The sequence below is a fragment of the Fonsecaea nubica genome, assembly GCF_001646965.1.
Source record: "Fonsecaea nubica strain CBS 269.64 chromosome Unknown Scaff3, whole genome shotgun sequence".
Lineage (NCBI taxonomy): Eukaryota > Fungi > Ascomycota > Eurotiomycetes > Chaetothyriales > Herpotrichiellaceae > Fonsecaea > Fonsecaea nubica.
This window is the reverse complement of record NW_019173676.1, coordinates 217,417-236,841: the sequence shown is the minus strand read 5'-3', so window position 1 is coordinate 236,841 and position 19,425 is coordinate 217,417. Positions and strand designations below refer to the sequence as shown.

At 53.0% G+C, this 19,425-nt stretch overlaps 5 protein-coding genes across 5 annotated transcripts; 3 read left to right on the top strand and 2 right to left on the bottom strand.

The window, feature by feature from the left end:
* Positions 1-406: 406 nt before the first annotated feature.
* On the top strand, positions 407-3,964 carry AYO20_00763 (hypothetical protein; the record flags this gene model as incomplete). Its single annotated transcript, XM_022639072.1, has 4 exons — positions 407-538; positions 614-2,014; positions 2,072-2,366; positions 2,415-3,964. The coding sequence occupies 4 exons, from the start codon at positions 407-409 to the stop codon at positions 3,962-3,964; spliced, it is 3,378 nt and encodes a 1,125-aa protein (XP_022504863.1).
* Positions 3,965-5,322: 1,358 nt separating this feature from the next.
* On the top strand, positions 5,323-8,313 carry AYO20_00762 (hypothetical protein; the record flags this gene model as incomplete). Its single annotated transcript, XM_022639071.1, has 1 exon — positions 5,323-8,313. The coding sequence occupies one exon, from the start codon at positions 5,323-5,325 to the stop codon at positions 8,311-8,313; it is 2,991 nt and encodes a 996-aa protein (XP_022504862.1).
* Positions 8,314-8,982: 669 nt separating this feature from the next.
* Positions 8,983-12,138, bottom strand: AYO20_00761 (hypothetical protein; the record flags this gene model as incomplete). The annotated part of the gene is made up of 3 exons (XM_022639070.1): positions 8,983-9,610; positions 10,868-11,420; positions 11,490-12,138. The coding sequence occupies 3 exons, from the start codon at positions 12,136-12,138 to the stop codon at positions 8,983-8,985; spliced, it is 1,830 nt and encodes a 609-aa protein (XP_022504861.1).
* A 621-nt stretch (positions 12,139-12,759) lies between these two features.
* AYO20_00760 (hypothetical protein) lies at positions 12,760-15,009 on the bottom strand (the record flags this gene model as incomplete). The annotated part of the gene is made up of 1 exon (XM_022639069.1): positions 12,760-15,009. One exon carries the CDS (start codon positions 15,007-15,009, stop codon positions 12,760-12,762), a length of 2,250 nt encoding a protein of 749 aa, XP_022504860.1.
* Positions 15,010-17,250: 2,241 nt separating this feature from the next.
* AYO20_00759 (hypothetical protein) lies at positions 17,251-19,206 on the top strand (the record flags this gene model as incomplete). The annotated part of the gene is made up of 4 exons (XM_022639068.1): positions 17,251-17,296; positions 17,369-17,595; positions 17,670-17,921; positions 18,544-19,206. The coding sequence occupies 4 exons, from the start codon at positions 17,251-17,253 to the stop codon at positions 19,204-19,206; spliced, it is 1,188 nt and encodes a 395-aa protein (XP_022504859.1).
* Positions 19,207-19,425: the final 219 nt, after the last annotated feature.

The window sequence follows — 19,425 nt, the reverse complement described above, 5'->3', positions numbered from 1 at the left end:
CTTCATCTTGTTGCAGACGTCGCAGGCTCGGCGTTCGTCCTTGACCCTTCGCCCAGAGTTTGTTGTCCTTTGGGCATTCGAACACTAGCTCCCTGCTTCACTGGTGCCAACAGTGATCCAGCGATCTCACACCACATCGTGCCCTGAACGCCCTCCACACCGAAGCGTGCTGTTCATAATTCGGGCCTCTGGATGAGTTGGAACGGTCCCTCGGTGAGTAGGCTGGAGTCCTTAGCTCAGTGCAACCACTAACCTTGTCATTCAATTTAGTGTACAACCCTTCACTTCACCACGTTCCTGCATCCTTCAGACAGCAGATCCTCGAACTTTACCTTTGGCGTATCCTGATTCTGGCTTTTTAGGGTGCGAGTGCGTGGTCGACCCCACGACTCTGGGTGGTTGAAGGATGTCTACGGACACGGCTGGAGGTCAATACCGGCAACATATGTCAAGCGCTGCTGCGTACCCGCAAGCTGAAAGCTATCACTATGAACATCAACATGGCGCAGATCCTGAGCGCTACTACTCGAATCAACCTGTAAGTCCCGGGCGCTGTGTGGAATCAACATTAAGAGAGGGACTTCAGCGCAATACTGATATTCGTGCTTCCTAGTACTACCCGTCGCAAGACGACGATGACCTGAACTACACCTCTCACGAAGACCATACTCCTATCACCACCACCTCATATGACAACCCAGCAACGACGTTGCCTTATCACATTCGCAATCAATCGACTGCCCATGACCAATACGATGGCGCGCCGATTCCTCCTCCCAGGACGTCCTCTCAACAGCAGGGTTCTCCACGTACCCCTGGGGCTCCCTCATCTGCCCCATTGGAAGCAAGAGTAGCTGCAACACGGCAGGCGAGACAAAATGCACCAGATTCACACGCTGGTCGGGTTCAGAATCGTGTCGGAGATTACAATGAAGAAACGCGAGATAGGTCACGGGACGATACCGCAACGGCTGCTGCATCTGCTGCACGTAACCGACGAAAGGGTCCTGCCAGTCCCGAGGGTCCACACCGTGCCGCAAGCACAAGAGAACGAGGTGCACACACCGCCCCAACTCAAAGCCGATCTGAAGCCACCATGCATCCAGCTAACACCGCTGCGACGCTGGCGCGTGAGTACAGCGATGTCATCAGCAGGGTGGTCGTATCTGATCCACAGGAAGATATTGAAAGAGCTCAAGAGAGAATAGCCGAAGCTCAACCCATGAACCCAGAGACTCGACACGTACCGGCTCTGGACGACGATCTTCTTCCTCCTCCCGGGCCAGCTCGTCGGCAAGACTACTCCAAATCATCTCGCCGCAAGGACGTCCAATTTGGGGACTATGTGCTTGGCCAAACGCTAGGAGAAGGTGAATTTGGTAAGGTGAAATTAGGCTGGAAAAAAGACGGTAGCACTCAAGTGGCTATCAAACTCATTAGGAGAGAGACTGTGGCTTCCAACCCGACACGACTTCCCAAGATCTATCGTGAGATTTCCATCCTGCGGGATCTGGCGTATCCCAACATTGTTCGACTCCACGAAATGGTCGAGACAGAACGACACATTGGCATCATTTTGGAATATGCTTCTGGTGGCGAGCTTTTCGACTACATTTTGAATCACCGATATCTCAAGGATCCTGCTGCTAGGAGGCTGTTCGCTCAGCTTGTCTCTGGCGTCGGCTACCTTCATAAGAAAGGAATCGTCCACCGTGACCTGAAATTGGAAAATCTTCTTCTCGACCAGAATCGCAACATCATCATCACAGATTTTGGATTCGCCAACACATTCGACCCCAAAGACGAGCTGTCTGATGAAATTGTGTACAATCTTGGTAACAAGGAGTTTATCAGGAAGTTCAAGCTTGATCGACTTGACGCCCGCGGAATGAGGAGAGGCGACCTGATGCAAACCAGTTGTGGCAGCCCTTGCTATGCGGCCCCTGAATTGGTAGTTAGTGACTCTCTCTATACGGGGAGGAAGGTTGATGTCTGGAGTTGCGGGGTTATTCTGGTGAGTACTTGTAATCATGCATTCTCGTTTGTCTGCGTCCGCTAATGCCTTTTCAAGTATGCCATGCTGGCTGGATACTTGCCCTTCGACGACGACCCTGCAAACCCTGAAGGCGACAACATCAACCTCCTCTACAAGTACATCACCACGACTCCATTAACCTTCCCGGAATACGTCACTCCCCATGCGCGAGATCTTCTTCGCCGTATTCTAGTTCCAGATCCTCGAAAGCGCGCCGACTTATTTGAGGTCGCTCGACACAGCTGGCTCAGTGAATACCAGCACGTGGTATCCGACATGACTAGCAGCACCACCAATGTCGCCGAGATCCCACACGGTAGTGTTCGAGCTGGTAAGTCATTTATTGTTATTGACATGGCATAGTTTTAACTTGTGGCAGAAGATGATGAACGGCCCGCCGTCAATAGAAGCGCATCGGTACGTGAAGTACCGGCGAAACATAGTCGAGCTTCTCCTGCCGCACTTGCACGCTCCCCAGAAGCGCTGCTACACGAAGGTGATGAGGATTCTACCGGTTCACGGCGGACCCGCCATACCTTACAACCAGAATATGTCCCTCCTCAGACTCATACGGCCCGTGGGCAATCCGCCACGACGACAGAACCGACAGTCAGTCGCACTCAGGAAGTGCCCCAAGGTATCGCTGCTATGCAGCCAATATCGTTATCGAAACCACTGCCTCAGGACCCTCCCGTCAATCTTGCACGAGGAGAAAGAGTGCCTTCGCAACAGAAGATGCCGCCTGTACGTCCAGTTCGAGAGATTCCTAGATCGGTATCGGACTCAACCAGTGCGTTTGGCACAGCTCCGGCGCCGACCAGCCACTTCGTCACCAGACCTAGCACCCAGGGCTCAATCACATCTGCAAATGGCCCGGTCAATACCAGGTCCGACCTTCGTCTACCCTCTCGGGGATCGTATGGTCAGCCGGTGGCTCCAACAGTGGCTGCAACCAACGTTCAGGGTCGCGTCACACAGCCTACCAAGACCAGTCGAGGTTACAACATTTCTGGTCCTCTGCCACAATCCGGTGCGCAGAACTCCATTGGACAACCGATGACGACGCCAATGCCACCGCCCAGTTCGCATCAACCGCAGAAAACCGCTCATCACCGACGTTCAAGCACATTGAGTGGGCTGGGAGAGCGGCTCTTTGGCAGATCCAATTCCGTTGTGAAGAAAGACGTAGAGCGACAAAAGAACGGGCGAAAGTACCCGCCCACCAGCATGAAGGAATACCCCTCGGATGCGCAACCCCGGATGTCAACAGAATCCAAGCGATCCTTCTCGTTTGGGCTGGGCAAGAAGCGGAGCACGGATATGGAGAACCAAGCGCAAACAGAGAAGCCGGTACGACGATTTTCACTTATTCCTAGTTCGATGTCGTTCAAAGGTCTGATGGGGAGTGCAAAGGACGAATATTCATCCAAACCAGGCACCCCGCAAGCTGAACGATTTGCTCCTCCGGCACCGGGGCGACCGACAACCAGCCAGGAACAGATCGTCCAACATATTGCGAACACTGATGGACAGTATGAAGCGTCACGGCCGGTCAAATACAACAACTTTTCACGACCGCCTCAGTCCCAGTATCAGACACCACGATCTGCCACCACGCAAGCCATGAACGACGTCTATGGCGGAACGGCTGTCTACGCTCCGCAGGGGCAGACCGTACACCAACGTCAACAGAGTGAGCCCATGGCACAAATGATGGCATATCCCGACGTTGTGCAACCAAGTGATCGACCGTCAATCCAACAAGGTCGCCAGGCTCGGGGAGTCTTGGTCAAAAATAATCGCAAGTTTACTGAAGCATATGATCAGGAGCAGGGACCGGCACACCACGGTGGAAGGTCCGGAGCCGTTAAGAAGGTCCAAGATTTCTTCCGCCGACGTCGAGCTCCCACGGACGGCGACTATCGATGAATGCGCTCGTTGCGCTTGGGCATGTATCGTTCTCCTGTTCTGCAGGAGAGGTCAAGAAGATTCTGGTTTGGTGGATTGGGTTCAGAGGGTGGATATCGACGTTTCTTGTAATCAATTAATCATTGGCGGACATTGTTTTCCACCCCGTGTCAATCTGGGTGCGAATTTGGCGGAGGCCTTTGCATTCAACAACCACCATTTTGTCTTCCGTTCACTCCTCCTGAACGAGGGCGGGAATAGGAGATTGGGCCTGTGAATCCCATTGGACTTTGAAAGGTCATTCTATGTGTCAGAGTACAAAGTAAGTCAGATTCATGTCGTTAGCTGGCGGCGTTCGTTTTTTTCGCTAGGAAAGGTCGAGGGTGCAAAGAAAGCCGGCTTGTTGAGACTTGTACTGGAGCTTTTTCGAGGGCTTGGACTTGACATTGGGGGCATTTGATTCTTCGCTGGCACGGGATGGTTGAAGAGACTTGAGGGATCGGAAAGATGGATACCCCCCCCCCCCCTACGTAGCATTGTATGATTGTGTTTTTCAACAGGAAGGATGCACAGGCACAAGACAAGCAGACAGACACAAACCACAAATCAGAAACTCAACAGGTACTCTAAAAGGGAGGTTACTTTCGGACTATTGCTCGGTGTTTTCTCTTTTTATTGATATTGTGTGGGATGTGCTGCGGTCATCTTCTACATGCAGGAAAGTCACATCATCTCACAAGCCCCAGTCAGGCCAAGCTTTGTGGAGTTGAGAGCGGAGGAGCTTGTTCCTGGATCTTGTCGACTACCACCTTGTCGCTTTTGAGAACCCGTCGCCATTACCTGTTTCTTCACTAGACGCTCTCGTCCTCCCCCGCAATATGCAATCCTACATTCGACCATCAACGTCATCTGCCACCTGCCTGTCACCATCGCCTCTCGAGTCCAGGAAATGGTACCCGCCTGAGAAGAGATGGGCCGATTGTACACACTCCACTTAAGAGGAGGCAAAGAGCTGCCGGAAACTGGGTCTGGTTGCCCCCGCGGGGAAATTTCCAACTGGTGCTTCGTCCTTGAAAGGTTACATGGCGAGAATACAAGGCTTCTTCTGGCTGGATGGTGAGAATATGGTGGATGTGTGCGCCACTGACGAACACCTCCCTCTTTGTCTGGTAATCATCCTATGCACAGACACCGCAGTCCGTTCACTGGTCCCCCTCACAATGAGTATCCCACTGGCCTCAACACAACCCACTTCGCTTCTCTTGATAAACTCCCTGTACTCCTCATCTTGTGGACATGCTTGAGCCCAACGTGAGTTTCACCATCACAGTTTCGTATCGTGCCTTTAGCAGTCACTAGCTGTAAAGAAGGACTGCAAGATGAGGTCGATATCGCTATTTTCTCTCCTGATTCCTGCCTCTTGCCTCGTTGCAGCACAGTCTTCCACGGCGACCAGCGCTGCGGCCCAGTTCACTGTCCCAGCAAGTGCTGATCTCGGTGTCACCCTTCTTCCTAACATTGATGACCCTACTGCGGCCAACGCCCAAGTCAAATGTCCAGGCTATACGGCCTCACAAGTGAGCACGTCTTCGACCGGATTGACGGCCCATTTGACTCTTGCTGGCACGGCCTGCAATGTCTATGGGACTGACATCCATGACTTGGACTTGTCGGTCGAGTACCAGACCTCGTCACGGCTGCACGTCAACATTCGGCCTTCCCATATAACCTCCCAGAACCAGAGCTGGTACCTTCTCTCGACCGACTATGTCCCAGCTGGGAACCAGAGTGGTGGCTCCGTGACCACAAGCGACTTGACATTTTCTTGGGCCAACTCACCCAGCACGGGGTTTGGATTCAACGTAACCCGCAATAGCACCGGGGACGTCTTGTTCTCGACGACTGGCACAAAACTGGTCTTTGAGAACCAATTCATCGAGCTCGTTACGCACCAGCAAGAGAATTACAATCTCTACGGCCTGGGAGAGGTCATTCATGGGTTGAGACTGGGAAACAACCTCACACGCACAATTTATGCCGCCGATGTTGGCGATCCAATCGACCAAAACCTATACGGGAGCCATCCATTCTACCTCCAAACCAAGTATTTCGAGGTCGGCAGCGACAACAGTACCACTCTCCTGACTGAGCAGCTCGACACGACTGAGGCTACCGGGAATTACACCTCCTTCACCCACGGTGTCTATTTCCGCAATGCTCATGGCATGGAAGTCCTCCTAGAAGCCAACAATGTGACATGGAGAACATTGGGCGGCAGCATCGATCTGTATTTCTTCTCCGGACCGACACAGCCGGACGTGACGAGTCAGTATCTGAATGTGATAGGCATGCCAATGCTGCAAAACTATTGGGGATTTGGTTACCATCAGTGCAGATGGGGATATCAAAACTGGACTGTCACAGAAGCCGTCGTCGACAGCTATGAACGCTTCGGTATTCCACTTGAAACAATTTGGAACGACATCGACTATATGTTTCAATACCGAGATTTCGACAACGACCCCGTCCGCTTCAACTACTCGGATGGTAAAGCCTTCCTCCAACGTCTCCACAACAGAGGCCAACATTACGTGCCTATCATCGATTCTGCCATCTATGTTCCTGATCCAACAAACGCAAGCGATGCATACCAGCCGTTCGATGACGGCAATGCAACCAATTCATTCCTCCTCAATCCAGACGGGTCACTCTACATTGGCGAGGTTTGGCCTGGTTACACCGTCTTCCCGGACTGGCTCCAGCCGTCTGCCCGAGCATGGTGGAAGAACCAGATTGTCACGTGGCATCAAAAGCTTCCTGTCGACGGTGCTTGGATCGACATGAGTGAAGTATCCTCATTTTGTGTAGGAAGCTGTGGTACTGGAAATCTCACGCTCAACCCGGTCCATCCACCCTTCGGTCTCCCAGGCGAGCCCGGCAATGTCATCTACGACTATCCGGAAGGCTTTAATTTGACCAATGCCACCGAGGCTGCTTCAGCCTCTTCAGCTTCTCAAGCCCAGGCGACGCCAACCTCGACTGCCTCAGCGTCAAGCTCAAGCTCGTCTTCGTCGACAACAAGCTACCTGCGCTCAACACCAACGGCAGGACAACGCAACATCAACTATCCGCCCTATGTGATCAATCATGTCCAAGGAAACCACGATCTGGCTGTGCATGCGGTATCTCCAAATGCCACACACCACAATGGTATTCAAGAATACGACGTCCACAACCTCTTCGGCCATCAAATCCTCCAAGCTACGTACGCTGGGCTCTTGGCTGCGATCCCCAACAAGCGACCTTTTGTCATAGGGCGGTCCACATTTCCCGGTTCAGGCACTGTGGCAGGCCACTGGGGCGGCGACAACGCTTCCAAATTCTTCTACATGTACTTCTCTATCCCACAAGCTCTGTCGTTCAGTCTCTTCGGCATCCCAATGTTCGGCGTCGACACCTGTGGATTCAATGGCAACTCGGACGAGGAGCTGTGTAATCGGTGGATGCAACTATCAGCCTTCTTCCCCTTCTACCGCAATCACAACACGCTCTCTGCGAACCCCCAGGAGGCGTATGTTTGGAGTAGTGTTATCGATGCCACCAAGACTGCCATGAATGTGCGCTTCCAATTACTGCCGTATCTGTACACACTGTTCTATTATGCCCATACACGAGGCGATACAGTCATGCGTGCCCTGGCGTGGGAGTTCCCCAACGACCCCAGCCTCGCGAACGCCGATAGACAGTTCTTCCTCGGCCCGTCAATCCTCGTCACCCCAGTCCTCACGCAGGGTGCGACCAGTGTGGATGGCGTGTTCCCCGGCCTCGTGGAAGGCACTGATACTTACTACGACTGGTACAACAAGTCGCCTATCGCGATCCCTAGCGCGAAGAACACCACCATCGACGCACCCTTGGGCCACATCCCCGTGTTCATCCGCGGTGGCAGCATCCTGGCGACGCAGCAGATGGCCTTGACGACGCGTGATGCGCGCAACACGTCTTGGAGCATCATAGTCGCCCCCAGCGTGGAAGGCACCGCCAACGGATCGCTGTACCTGGACGACGGCGAAAGCCTGACCCCGAACGCCACCAAGATCGTGACCCTGACGAGCTCCGGTTCCCCGCAGAACGGGACATTCAGCCTCAACGTCAAGGTCTCGGGATCCTACACCGGTCTCGACCTTCCGCTCGCCAACGTCACCTTCTTGGGCGTGCAGCGCGCCCCCTCCAACACCACGGTGACCATCAACGGCCGCGCCGTCGCCAACGCCACGTATAATGCCGCGAGCAAGGTCTTGAGCGTCACCGGCCTGGGTAACGTGCTGGGAGGGAAAGTCTGGGGTGGGAACTGGACGCTGAGCGCGTGATTTATCCAGCTGAGGGAGTGGAGGGGATCATTCGCAAGATGAAGGAAAAAAGGTAAACAAGGGCAAATAGGATGGATGGAGAACAGGGGAAACAGTGCCGGATTTTTTTCAAGAATCTTTCAGCGCGGGACGAAAAGGATCACAGCGGAGTGGAAGCGTGGGATGGGATGAAATGAGATGAGATGAGGTCGAGTCACTGGAACAGAGCTCCCTTGCTCGATCGAGGTTAGGACAAAAAGTAATGACTACCTACATAGTTGGTACAATCGTAATAGAAGAATGTTCAGCCCAGGGTCGCTGATATGACTGACCTGTCAACCTCGACCGGACAAACTATCTGCTTTGTTCGTACTCGGTATGTATACTTTGTATCCAGCGGTGACAGAAAACCTCGTCCTAACACCATGTTTAGGACAGCGGCCGGCCTACTTTACTCTGCCTCTGCCTCTGCCTCTGCCTCTGCACGAGCTAGGTGCTTGGCCTGCTAGGTTTGAACAGGCGGTGATATGAGCCGACTCGATCAAGCCTGTCTGTCTCTGGATATTATGCCTCTTGCTTCTGTTGGAACCCACCATGATCTTCCTGAAGAACAGCAAGGCCTTGTGGGGAGCCAAATCTGGAAGTCAGACACCAATTCTACACGCCTCTTGCATATCGGTACAGATCTGCTCAATGTCGTTCAATTCTTGGACGACACGTGCAGAAATTGTGCAGATCCGAATGTGTGCAAGAGTCTTCTGGGTCATCCATTTGCGGCGCTGAAGGCTGTAGTACATCAGCAGTCTTGAACACTACCCTCCGCGCCTTCTTCTGAAGCTTCTTTGGTGGTGGACTAGGTTCTCGGTGTCTCTTTTGCGTCTTAAGAAGCTCTGAATGAACGCTAGAATCGGCTTCATGAACTGCTTCGTGTACATTTTGTTGCACAACATCGGCCAGAGCCGATTCAATTTTCAGGCGCACACGTTGGGTGTGATAGGCGTTGCGAGGCGCCTCATTAGGTCCGAGAGGTGATGGTTGCGTGTACATCAGAGTAAACTCGGCTCTTTGCCTCGCCGATGTTGTACTGAGACTGAGGGCAAACCGATGTTCCGAGTGCTCGCGACAGACCATACCCAAGGCTTGATAGAGGTCAAGAGCAAAGTTCTTGATATTGTTGCAGCGGGTAACCGCCATGCGCACGCCATCGGGAAGGATGACCGTAGAAGTGGCACTTTTCGTTAGTTGTGTCTTTGACAGAAGTCCTGCAAAGTCTTCAATGTCGTCATCGAGTTCACGTAGTAATGCTTCAATCTTTGACCTAGACAAGATGTGGTTCGCTCGCTCCTTGTATGTGCGGCGGTGACTTGCTGCGAACTTGTGGGCAGCCTAAATCATCAGCGATCCATGCGTGCACTGAAGCCGAACTTACCCCCAGCATTGGACGTACATTCTACGTTGGGTGGATATGCAACGACTTAGTGATATGTACTCCCAAGGGACGCTGGACTTGGACCAACATTATGGGAATGCACTTGCCGACTGTGTGTCGACCTCCAGACCTGATTATACCTGCTTCATGTGTATCTTTTTGACAGCACGTCTGGCTTCCTGTGGCTTGAACCATGTATCAAGTGTCTTCTTAATGTTTGGGGAATTCCAAATGGTATTCAGCACCAGTTTCGCCGCAGCAACACCGACAGTGACTGAAATTGGTGCTATCATCTGTGACATTCCTACTCGAGATGCTCGGCGCAGTCGATAATGACACAGCAGAGCCGAGTGAACCTGCTTCGCTCCCAACATGCGTGCAAATGAGGCTGGGCAGTTGATCCCCGTGGCATCTCATGTAATTGGCCCACGAGAAATGTTGGCGGAGGGGGGAGAGAGAGAGGCTCATCAACCTGGAGGCTAAGACCGGGGGGTCCGATGCGCGGCTGAGTCCGAGGCTGAGGTCAAAAGCAGAGGCAAAAGCCAAAGAGCGTGAAGGTTCGTCCCGAGCCGCTCACCATCCACCATCTCACCCACAAACGTGATTCTTGATGGACCGCCAGGTGGCACGGCTGGACAACGTCTTCCTTCCTTCCTTCCTTCCTCACTGCGGACAGCACAGGTACAGTACCTAAGTACGTTTACAACCATTAGGCGAGGGGAAGTGGTTTTTTTTTTTTCACATTTCACATTTCACATTTGACAGCACAGCACAGAGCTGACAGCTGATGATCATTGCTTGTTGCTCATTGCTCGAAACACCAACGAGACCTTCGTTAGGTAGCTCAGTGCCCTGGCAAAAGATTCTTTTTCTTTTTGCCTTACAGGCCTCGTGCTGGGCGAATACAGGCGCAGCCAATTTCCTTCGCCACCATGATCAAGCCTGGCGTAAAGTACAAAGCTCAGACAGGCAGACAGGCAGGCAGGCGCGTTCTCATTGCTCTCCGCCATTTCTCCATTCGAATCTTCTTCCATTTCATGCATCCTTGTCTCCTTGCACAGCCCGGGTTCCCAAATAGCCCAAATTGCGCTCTGTGCAAGACACCCTGCATACAGGAAGATTTGGTCCACAGTGATTAGTCCTTACTGAGTCGGGCATCTGTCAAGAGGTTTCTGCGCTGGCAAGGGTTTATTGGATTTCTTCCCGAGATGTGACTCCTGTACACTTTCGTCGTCGTCGTCATTGTCATCGTCATCGTCGCTGTCACTGCTGCTGTCGTCAGAAGAGGAGGAAGAAGAGGTGTCGTCAATCACCTCGACCTCCCTCTCCGGAGCATGTTTCACCGACAACGGCGCCGCGCTGGGTTTGGTCTTTCCCTCCAGCTCGGCGAGCCTCTCATTCTGTTCCTTCAGTATTCTCAACAACTCGTCCTGGATGGTCTTCTGGGCCCTTTCGGTTTGCAACACCTGCTGTCTCGCGAGGTCGATGATTGTTTCTCTAGAGGCAACGAGCAGCACAGCCATCTCGGTCGGCTTGATGCCCTCTTCCCGTTCAAGTCTGCGGGACACGCGGTCAAGGCGGACGGCTGGAAGACTTTCCCGAAGTCTCTTGACCGCATTAGCTTCGACTTCGACGCGGCGTTTGAAGGTCTCGGCTTCTTCATCGTTACGTTTGCGCTTCCGTGACTCGACTGTAGTAGCTGCGAGAGTTAGTTGCTATGGTTTCCCATTGCGGTAGGATTTCAAGGGGATTTGTCTTGTCCTCGTACCTGGTTGTGCCTCTGTTGGATTGGTCGGCTGTTTCTTCTTTTTCTCGTCCTTGCGTTTCTTCTTGTCTTCTCGCTGCCTGGCCTCTTTCTCCTGATGCTGAGCTTTTCCCGTGTCTGCTGACCTCTTATCATTTCCCCTGTCTTGCGGCTGCTCCCTGCCATTGCCCTCAGCAGACTTCCTCTTCTTCTTTGGCTTATTTTTGTCTCTGGTCCCTGTGTGGCCGGGAGTCGGAGTACTGTCACGCTCGGTGGCATCACTCCTGCTCGAAGCTTCGCCGTCGTCGGCGCCTACTGCTCCATAGAACGAAGGTCGAGTGTTGGCACGATTCTTGGACAAGGCCAGCTGTTGAAAAATGAAGGTGGGGTTTGATTTGGGATCTTGCGGAACTTCGATCGTGGTCTGTAGACGCGGTGCCGATCCTCCATCCACAACTCTTCTCCCGTCAAAGGCCGGTGACAGTGGTGTCAGTTTGGAACCGGAGCCGGGAACGGCACCCGCCGCGACAGACCGTGCTCGTCTCGCCTGGTGAGCCCACGGGTCCGTTTTGGTGAGATCGACAATGTCTTGCGTGAGGCGGGTGGATTTCTGCGGAGTGACACTCGAATGACGCTTGCCATTTGCGTGTTTCCGCGACTTGTCTTTGACCATTTTGAGCGGGAAATGAGTGAGACGCCAAAAGAATCCTCGAGACTCGCCCAGACTCAGGTTAAAGTGAAATGTGGATCGAGGTTGAGAGGCGATGTCAAGACACTGTGGACGCAGCCCTGGTTTCGGTCATCAGCCACGCCAAGGCCAGAGAGAGAGAGAGAGGAAAAAAGAAGAATGGAGTCGATATGTGCTTGTGGGTAGAGTCAAGACGATAGGGGAAGGAGGGATTGTTGACTGCGCCGTGATGGGATGAAGGCAAGGAACTGATAAAAAAGTTCCGTCCTCAGTCCCTGTGAATCACCACAAGAGAGTGACTTGGCTGTTGTTAGCAAGTGTGATGAGTTTCTACCAGACCCGCAGAACGAAGACCAGGTGTAGATTGAAATCGAACAAGCACGGCAGGTTTCTGGCTATTAATCGGTCAAGGTACCTACAATGGACAAACACAGTTCTCATAAAGGTGATCTCATTTCTCTAGAATCAGGCTTATCCGAGTCTGAATCATCGCAGAATCGTAAAGGTTATATGTACTCACAAAGGCTGGTAGAATGAACTCTTTGTCTCCCCTGCAAATGTGTTTATCCGGTTTTCTCATATCCTTGGTATCACAAAGCACTTTTCTCATGCCACAGCAAGCATGGCTCTCACCTCCCCATTAGTGTCAGCCATACCGAGCTTCTCGATTCTCCCCCAATTGGCCCAGATATCGGCCTTCATCTCCTTGAGCCGCTTGTGCATCTTCCAAAGGTCAGTCATGTCTTTGTCATCACGCTCCTTCTCGTCCACCTGCGATATCTTGTCGTAAAGGTCCTTGTAGCGTTTGTAATACTTCTGAAACCTTCTCGCCTCCTCAATGACATCCGCCCGGTTGGGTCCTGGTTTATCGGGGCTGGATGATCGTTCAGAATCGGTGCGGATCGGAGCACCAGGGCGTTTTAGGATAGGGTGCTCGGCTGCACCATTCAGCAAGGGAGTCGAATGACTTGAAGTAGACGTTTGTTGCTGATGCTGCCGTTTTGCAGGACGATCGTCGTCGGAAGGGGCGGCTTTGCGCTTCACAGTGTTCGGACCCGGACTCCTGCCGCGAGACACGTTCCTACTTTTGTCTGAGATGACAGGAGAGTATTTGTTGCCCTGTTTCGCTTGGGGCATGTCGGTGCTGGACGGTGGAGATGATGGGGCTGAAGATTGATTTGATGCCTTGCTGGAGCTGGAGTGGTCCACGTCAGTCGAGGTGGTGGGAGGTGAAGAGCCAAGGGGCGACGGCTTCTGCGGTGAACTGTCGTGCCGTGGCCGTGGAGAAATGCGGGAAGCCGTACTTTCCAGCTTCTGATGATTCTGGGGTTTCAACGACTTGGAGGGGCCTGTGGCGGCAGAACGAGGCTTGTCACTGGCACTGTTATTACCACTCGATGACGACGAGCTTGAGAGCGTGGACTTGTGGGCAGTCTTTTTCGGGGATGCGGTTGTGAGAGGCGACTTGGCCGATTTGAGAGGAGCTGGTTCTGGCTTTCTCTTCACGGCGGGCGTTGATTTCGTTTTCCCTGCGTCGTGCTTCTTGGGCTTGGCGACGACTTCTGCTGCTTCGGCTTCTTCATCAGAGTCCTCAATGCGTTCAGAGGACTTGAATTTGGCATCTGGTTTGGCAGACTTTAGGTGTGAGGTCTCCTTGTCCTTGCCCCTGCCAGTACCACTTGTATCACCCTTGACGGTAGCCTTGGTAGGAACTTTTTCTTTGCGCGCCTTTTCGACACCCACTGGCTCCTTATCCTTCTTCGCTCGGGGCTTACCATGATCTCGATCTGACACCTCATTTTTAACCTCGTTGCCGTCCTCATTCGGACGGTCAGGCCTGGGCGTGGTGTGACTGGATACTGGCTTGTCAAAGTTCAGCTTTGACAAGACCTTACCCTTTCCCCTTTCCTCTGAGGGAAGTAAAAGTTGCCAGAGAGGGTCTTTCTTCTCCACCCTCATCCTGTCATAAGCTTGGATGGCATGATCGATAGCTGCTTGTCTCTCCTCCTGCGAGCGGTACTGGAATTTCCACACATCCAATTCCCGGTAACTCTTTTCCTTCAACTCCCTTTTCCCATCCTCTGCTTTGGACTCCCGTGACACCTTATCGAGCAGTTTGTCGATGTCGTCCTTGGTTGCGCGCAGTTGGTCACAGATCGCTTTTGGTGTCATGGGCCGGACAGCCAGAAGGTGCACGAGCGGCACGCGAATAGCATCGAGTCGTATTCGATCCTTTGTCGACATGCCAGAGGACAAAGGGGCCGAGGTAGGCCCAAGCCGGGGAGAATACGAGGCACTCAGAAAAGGACTCCCCGGCGTAGATCTGTTCAAAGATCCTAACAGATGATCTTTCCTCAGAGCAGCGCCCTGTCCTAATAAGGGTGACGGTTTCACATCTTTCCTTGCTGCTTGTTTCAGGTCTTCTTTCAAGCTCGTCTCATTCCACGCTCGTTCCTCCTGTATAGATTTAAGGGTGCTTTCCAGGGTAGCCAAGGCCTCGTCGGCCTTTGCGGTATCTTTTTCAGCTTTCCTGACCTCCAGCCTATGGCTTGACTTGCCAGTGAAATATAGAGGGGTTGTGTCGTCGTCGGACTTGGAATAGATCTCGGTGGGGAATGTCTCGACGCTGCTTTCCAGCGTTATGGTTTTCTTGCCAAACTGCACCACTGGTCTTTTTCCACATCGGAACCGAACTTGCTCGTTACTTTTGAGGCATCGAAGAATGTCCTTGGTCACGGACTCAACCAAGTCCAACCGGATCACCTGGGTGGGCTCTGTCGTGTGTTTACTCTGGGTGTTGGACTTGGGGTCCCGTCTTAGGACGAGCCCCTCGGAGGGGATATTGAACGTGCCCATGTTGCAGGAAAAGAGGTCTCGACTTGGTCAAGGCAGAAAGATTATGGTAGGTTTCGTAGGGCTCATTCCTGGTGGTTCGAGAAATTGCGAGGACGGAGTCAGGGCAAGACTGGCGTGGAGAAGCGTCGGCTCGCTGCACAGCAGTGACAGCAGCTGGCAGACGGCGTCATGACACAATATTTAGAACAAAAGAAGTGACGACCGATTTGGCTGGACAATAGGAGCCGGTAAAAGAACAAAGCCACGATCCGTTTACAGCAGAGGCGAGGTCAAAGGTCGAGGTTGAGGATGAGAAGCAGGACAAAGGCATGCTGACGACTATTGGAGGGATCGGGGGTGTGGAGAGGGGACGAGGATGAAGCGACCTTGGAAGCACGCGGTCGGACAGTAGTAGTGGGACACGCCGTGTATCTCGTATGGCGATGCGATTTGCTTTGAGAGAGGTGTGTGTGTGGGCGAAAAGGTTCAGAGCGCGGGAGCGGTTGCCCTTCGATCAACAGCCGATTTGGCTCTGGCCGCCTGAGGGACAGTCGAGGACAACGGAGAAAGTTTGAGGGAAGCCCAAAGAGTCGCCCTAGGGACGACCCAGGGCGAGTTGCTGGACCAGGTAGTGACCAGGGTTAGAAGCCACCGAGGCCATCGAGGCCCGTCTTCGGGGACAGCGACAGCGCTGACTGGCTCGCCGAGAGGGTTAGGCGGGAGCCACATTCTTCAGGTCTACGCCCGCCGTGGCTAGCCTCCCGCCTTTCCGGGGCTTTCTGGCGTTGTGTCAGCACTGGAAACCAGCAGCAACCAGCAACCAGCAGTGGCAGTGGTGGGCAGTGGGCGGTGGGAGGCTTTTGCCCTCCGTCACACGGGCAAGCATCAGCCCGAGGCTTGGAGCCAGCCATTTAGAGGCCACCAGAGAGGGTTTTGGAACATCTCCCGCAACCCCTTCGTGCCCTTGTTCTCGGCCTTGGCCTATATGGGGGTTGCCGTCACCCCTCGAAAACTGTTCGGAAAAGCAGCCACTCCTCCGAAAGAGGATCAGAAGGGAGGCGTGCACGGGCGTGTTTCAGGGCGATGAAGGAAGCCCGGATCAGATTGATTTGTTTTAGATCCCCAACCCTGACTCTTGAGCAAAGGCGTCTAAAACAGGCACAGTTTAAAGGATTGGATAGAATCGAAGGGGCCAGGGACCGGGGTTGTTTTTTGCCACTGACGACCGTACACCAAGAGGTTGACCCGGCTCGGGCTCCTTTGATCTGAGGATTTGTGGCCAAAATATTTCCTGGACTACTACAATTATATGTCTAGTTCCTTGCCGCTTGACAAGTTCCGCCTTGAAAAAAAAAAAGGTGGTGTGAGGAGACCAAGTAGAAGACAAATAACATGGCAAATGAACCGGTTCTCCGAGTCGAGAGGAGCTGCTTTCAATAGGGTCTCAGTCTACTGGTAGCATCGTACGAACGGTTAGGTTAATTTAGGACAGGTGCTGCGTCCTGCGTCCTGTGCTGCAACATGCCGAGCACCAAACCGTTGGTCGTGAGATCTTACTCTGGAGACGCTGACGGGACATTTCGCCTTCTGTCCCTCGTAGGTAAATGTCATCGATTGACCTTCCATCCGATTCAGGTATTTGTACTCGGGACTCGGTACAATCCAGAGGCACAACATAAACTTGGACATAACCGGCATTGAGGAGACATGAGAAGGAGATTTATAGCGAATAACGTCCAGAGTTTAGAGTTCGGCTCTATTGTTTGATACGCACTTGGTGGTGGAGTAGGAGAGCGGCACGGATAGAGACAAGCAGATATATACTTGTACACTTTATGAAAGTGACTTTCTTCTTGGAGTGCTGATACTTGCTCGTGCTGAACTTGTACGAGGTACAATCCACAGGTAGTCGCGGGCGAAAAACCTATCGTCCCCCGTCCTATTCTAATTAGCCGTTCGCCGCTTTACTCACCCTCGGCTCACCTTCCGCTCCCTGAGCGATCCCTAAGCCATCACTAAGCGCTCCCTAAGTATATAGTCCTTCGTTCTTCCGCTTTATTCACAACGACGGAGGGGTCCGTTCGAGATACTACGGTACTAGCAACATATCTCATGAAGCGAAATCACTGACATAGAATATTTTCACGTGATTTGAACCTGGGCATCCGAGCTTCAGGCAACGATCGCCGCCTCGCAGCGATTTGCTTGTGGCGGCTGCCTACATGGTTCACCGGACTTATTCAGCCGCCCCTCAGCCTGACCATGAGGTCGCTTTTTATCCTCTACCCGGCAGCTTCCAAATCGCTACGTAATTATCGCCTTGAAGCCAAATCTTCCGTCGAGCGCCCTCTGTGCAGGTTCGGAGAATAGACTTTATTAGACGCGTTGAGGCGTAACCCTAAGGTGTCCCGGCTGGAAGTGATCGGCGCGATTTCAGCCGTCATCAGTATCATCGATGCCTCAATCAAGGTCTACGACGGCGCACAGAAAGACGTAAAGCTGCCAGACACGTTCCACGTCGTGGGGCGCCGCCTCTCCTTCCTCCGCAACACCCTCGAGACATGTAAGAGCCACCTGCAACCGATCCAAGATTCTTTGTCTGCGGACGTTTGTGAGGCGTTGGAGAAGACGCTGGAAGGATACGATGAAAAACCGGAAAATCTAAGACAAATCTTTGAAAGGTCCTGCCTGTAGAAAATGATGGGTGGGAGAAACGATACGCGAAGGTCGTTAAGAGACTGGGCAAGGGCAACAAGGTGGAAGAGCTGATGGTGTCGATCGCGGAGGACGTGCAACTGGTGGTCAACCACCATGCGGTCCAATCAGCCAAACCCGAGCAGATTTCCGAGCTGGAGAAAATCATCAAAGAGATGAAGTCGGCGCGGCGGTTGAGTCTGAGGAAGAGGTTTCGGGAATGGCGTTCACCAGTCAAGGTAATATGGAGAACTACATGAGGCAAGACGAAGCGTATTTGGTGGTCAATCGTGAAAAGGTCCAAACGCAGAATTTTGGTAAGAACTAGCCATGACGAGCACATTTTCATTTCACAGTTGGATGATGGAAGGCGAGTTGATATTGACCCATTTAGTCTTTACACAAACACCTCAGCCTCTATATGTTTCCAGATCCTCGAACCAATGCGGGTGGGATGGGAAAGACACAACTAGCCATCGCTTTCGCGAAGCGCCACTACCAGGAATACGAGTCCATCTTCTGGCTTAATGCGACGTCCGAGGCACGCTCATCTCCCTCTTGCCTTAGCCACTGCCGGCGTATATCTTCACCACACCACCTTCACTTTTGAACGGCCCCTCGAGGAGTACGACAATCGCTGGAGCATTGCTCTGCGGCTGCCGATCTCACTCCAGGAGGATCAAGAGAGCACAGTCTACATAACTTGGGATGTTTCATACACTCGTCTCAAAAAGGAAGATGCGGATGCGGCGAAGTTACTAAGCCTGCTGGCCTACTTTCGCAATTGTCGTATCTGGTACGAGCTTTTTCGGACCGGGCTCTCCGACTACTTACAACAGTGGTTGCGTGGAATTATTACAGGTGGTGGTCATAGCCGGCACACTGACCACCGCTGCGGCGCTCTCGGAACTCACGTACCATCTCCTACGACAACCCGGTGAACTAAAAGCTCTCAAAGACGAGCTAGCACAGGCCATGCCCGACCCGTCAGCGCTCCCTGACGTCGCCCAGCTGGAGCAACTCCCATACCTTTCTGCTGTCATTGAGGAAGGCCTCCATCTAAGCCGCGGCATCAGCACGCGGCTACAGCGCATCGCCCTGGACGAGACCCTCATCTACCAACCTAAGGTCTCGGACGACAAGAAGAAACCCGCTGCCAGACACAAGCCGTACACCCTTCGACCGGGCATTCCCCGTTCTCTGACCGGCCTCCTCATCCACCACTCCTCGACCTACTTCGAAGACCCTATGGCCTTCCGGCCTCAGCGGTGGATCGACGACCCAACACTCGACCGCTACCTCGTCCCCTTCTCACGTGGCACCCGGGCCTACGCTGAGCTGTACCTCGCCACGGCGGCGGCGTTTCAGCAGTACGGCAGCCCAGACGTCCACTTCCAAGAGGATCAGGAACTCCGAGAGCTGTTCGACACTAGCTACGGGGACCTCGAGATCATTGGTGATGGAGTAATTCCCTTGTATCGGCCGGACAGTCATGGGGTGAGGATCGTGGTGCGTGCTGCATGACTATTTCTGCCGTGCGGTGATGCGGATGGATGGTCTACTGGATCAATCTGGGTGGCTATATCGGGGGCTTTCGCCGACCAAATAGTATCCCAAGACCTGTGATCTAGTCAGCTTTATCGCTTCAGAGAACAACGTGTCTGTTTTCTGTCAGATAGTCGATCTCTCCGGTTCCGTCACACAGAAATACTCAGATCTTTATAGCGATTTTGGAGAAGTCCA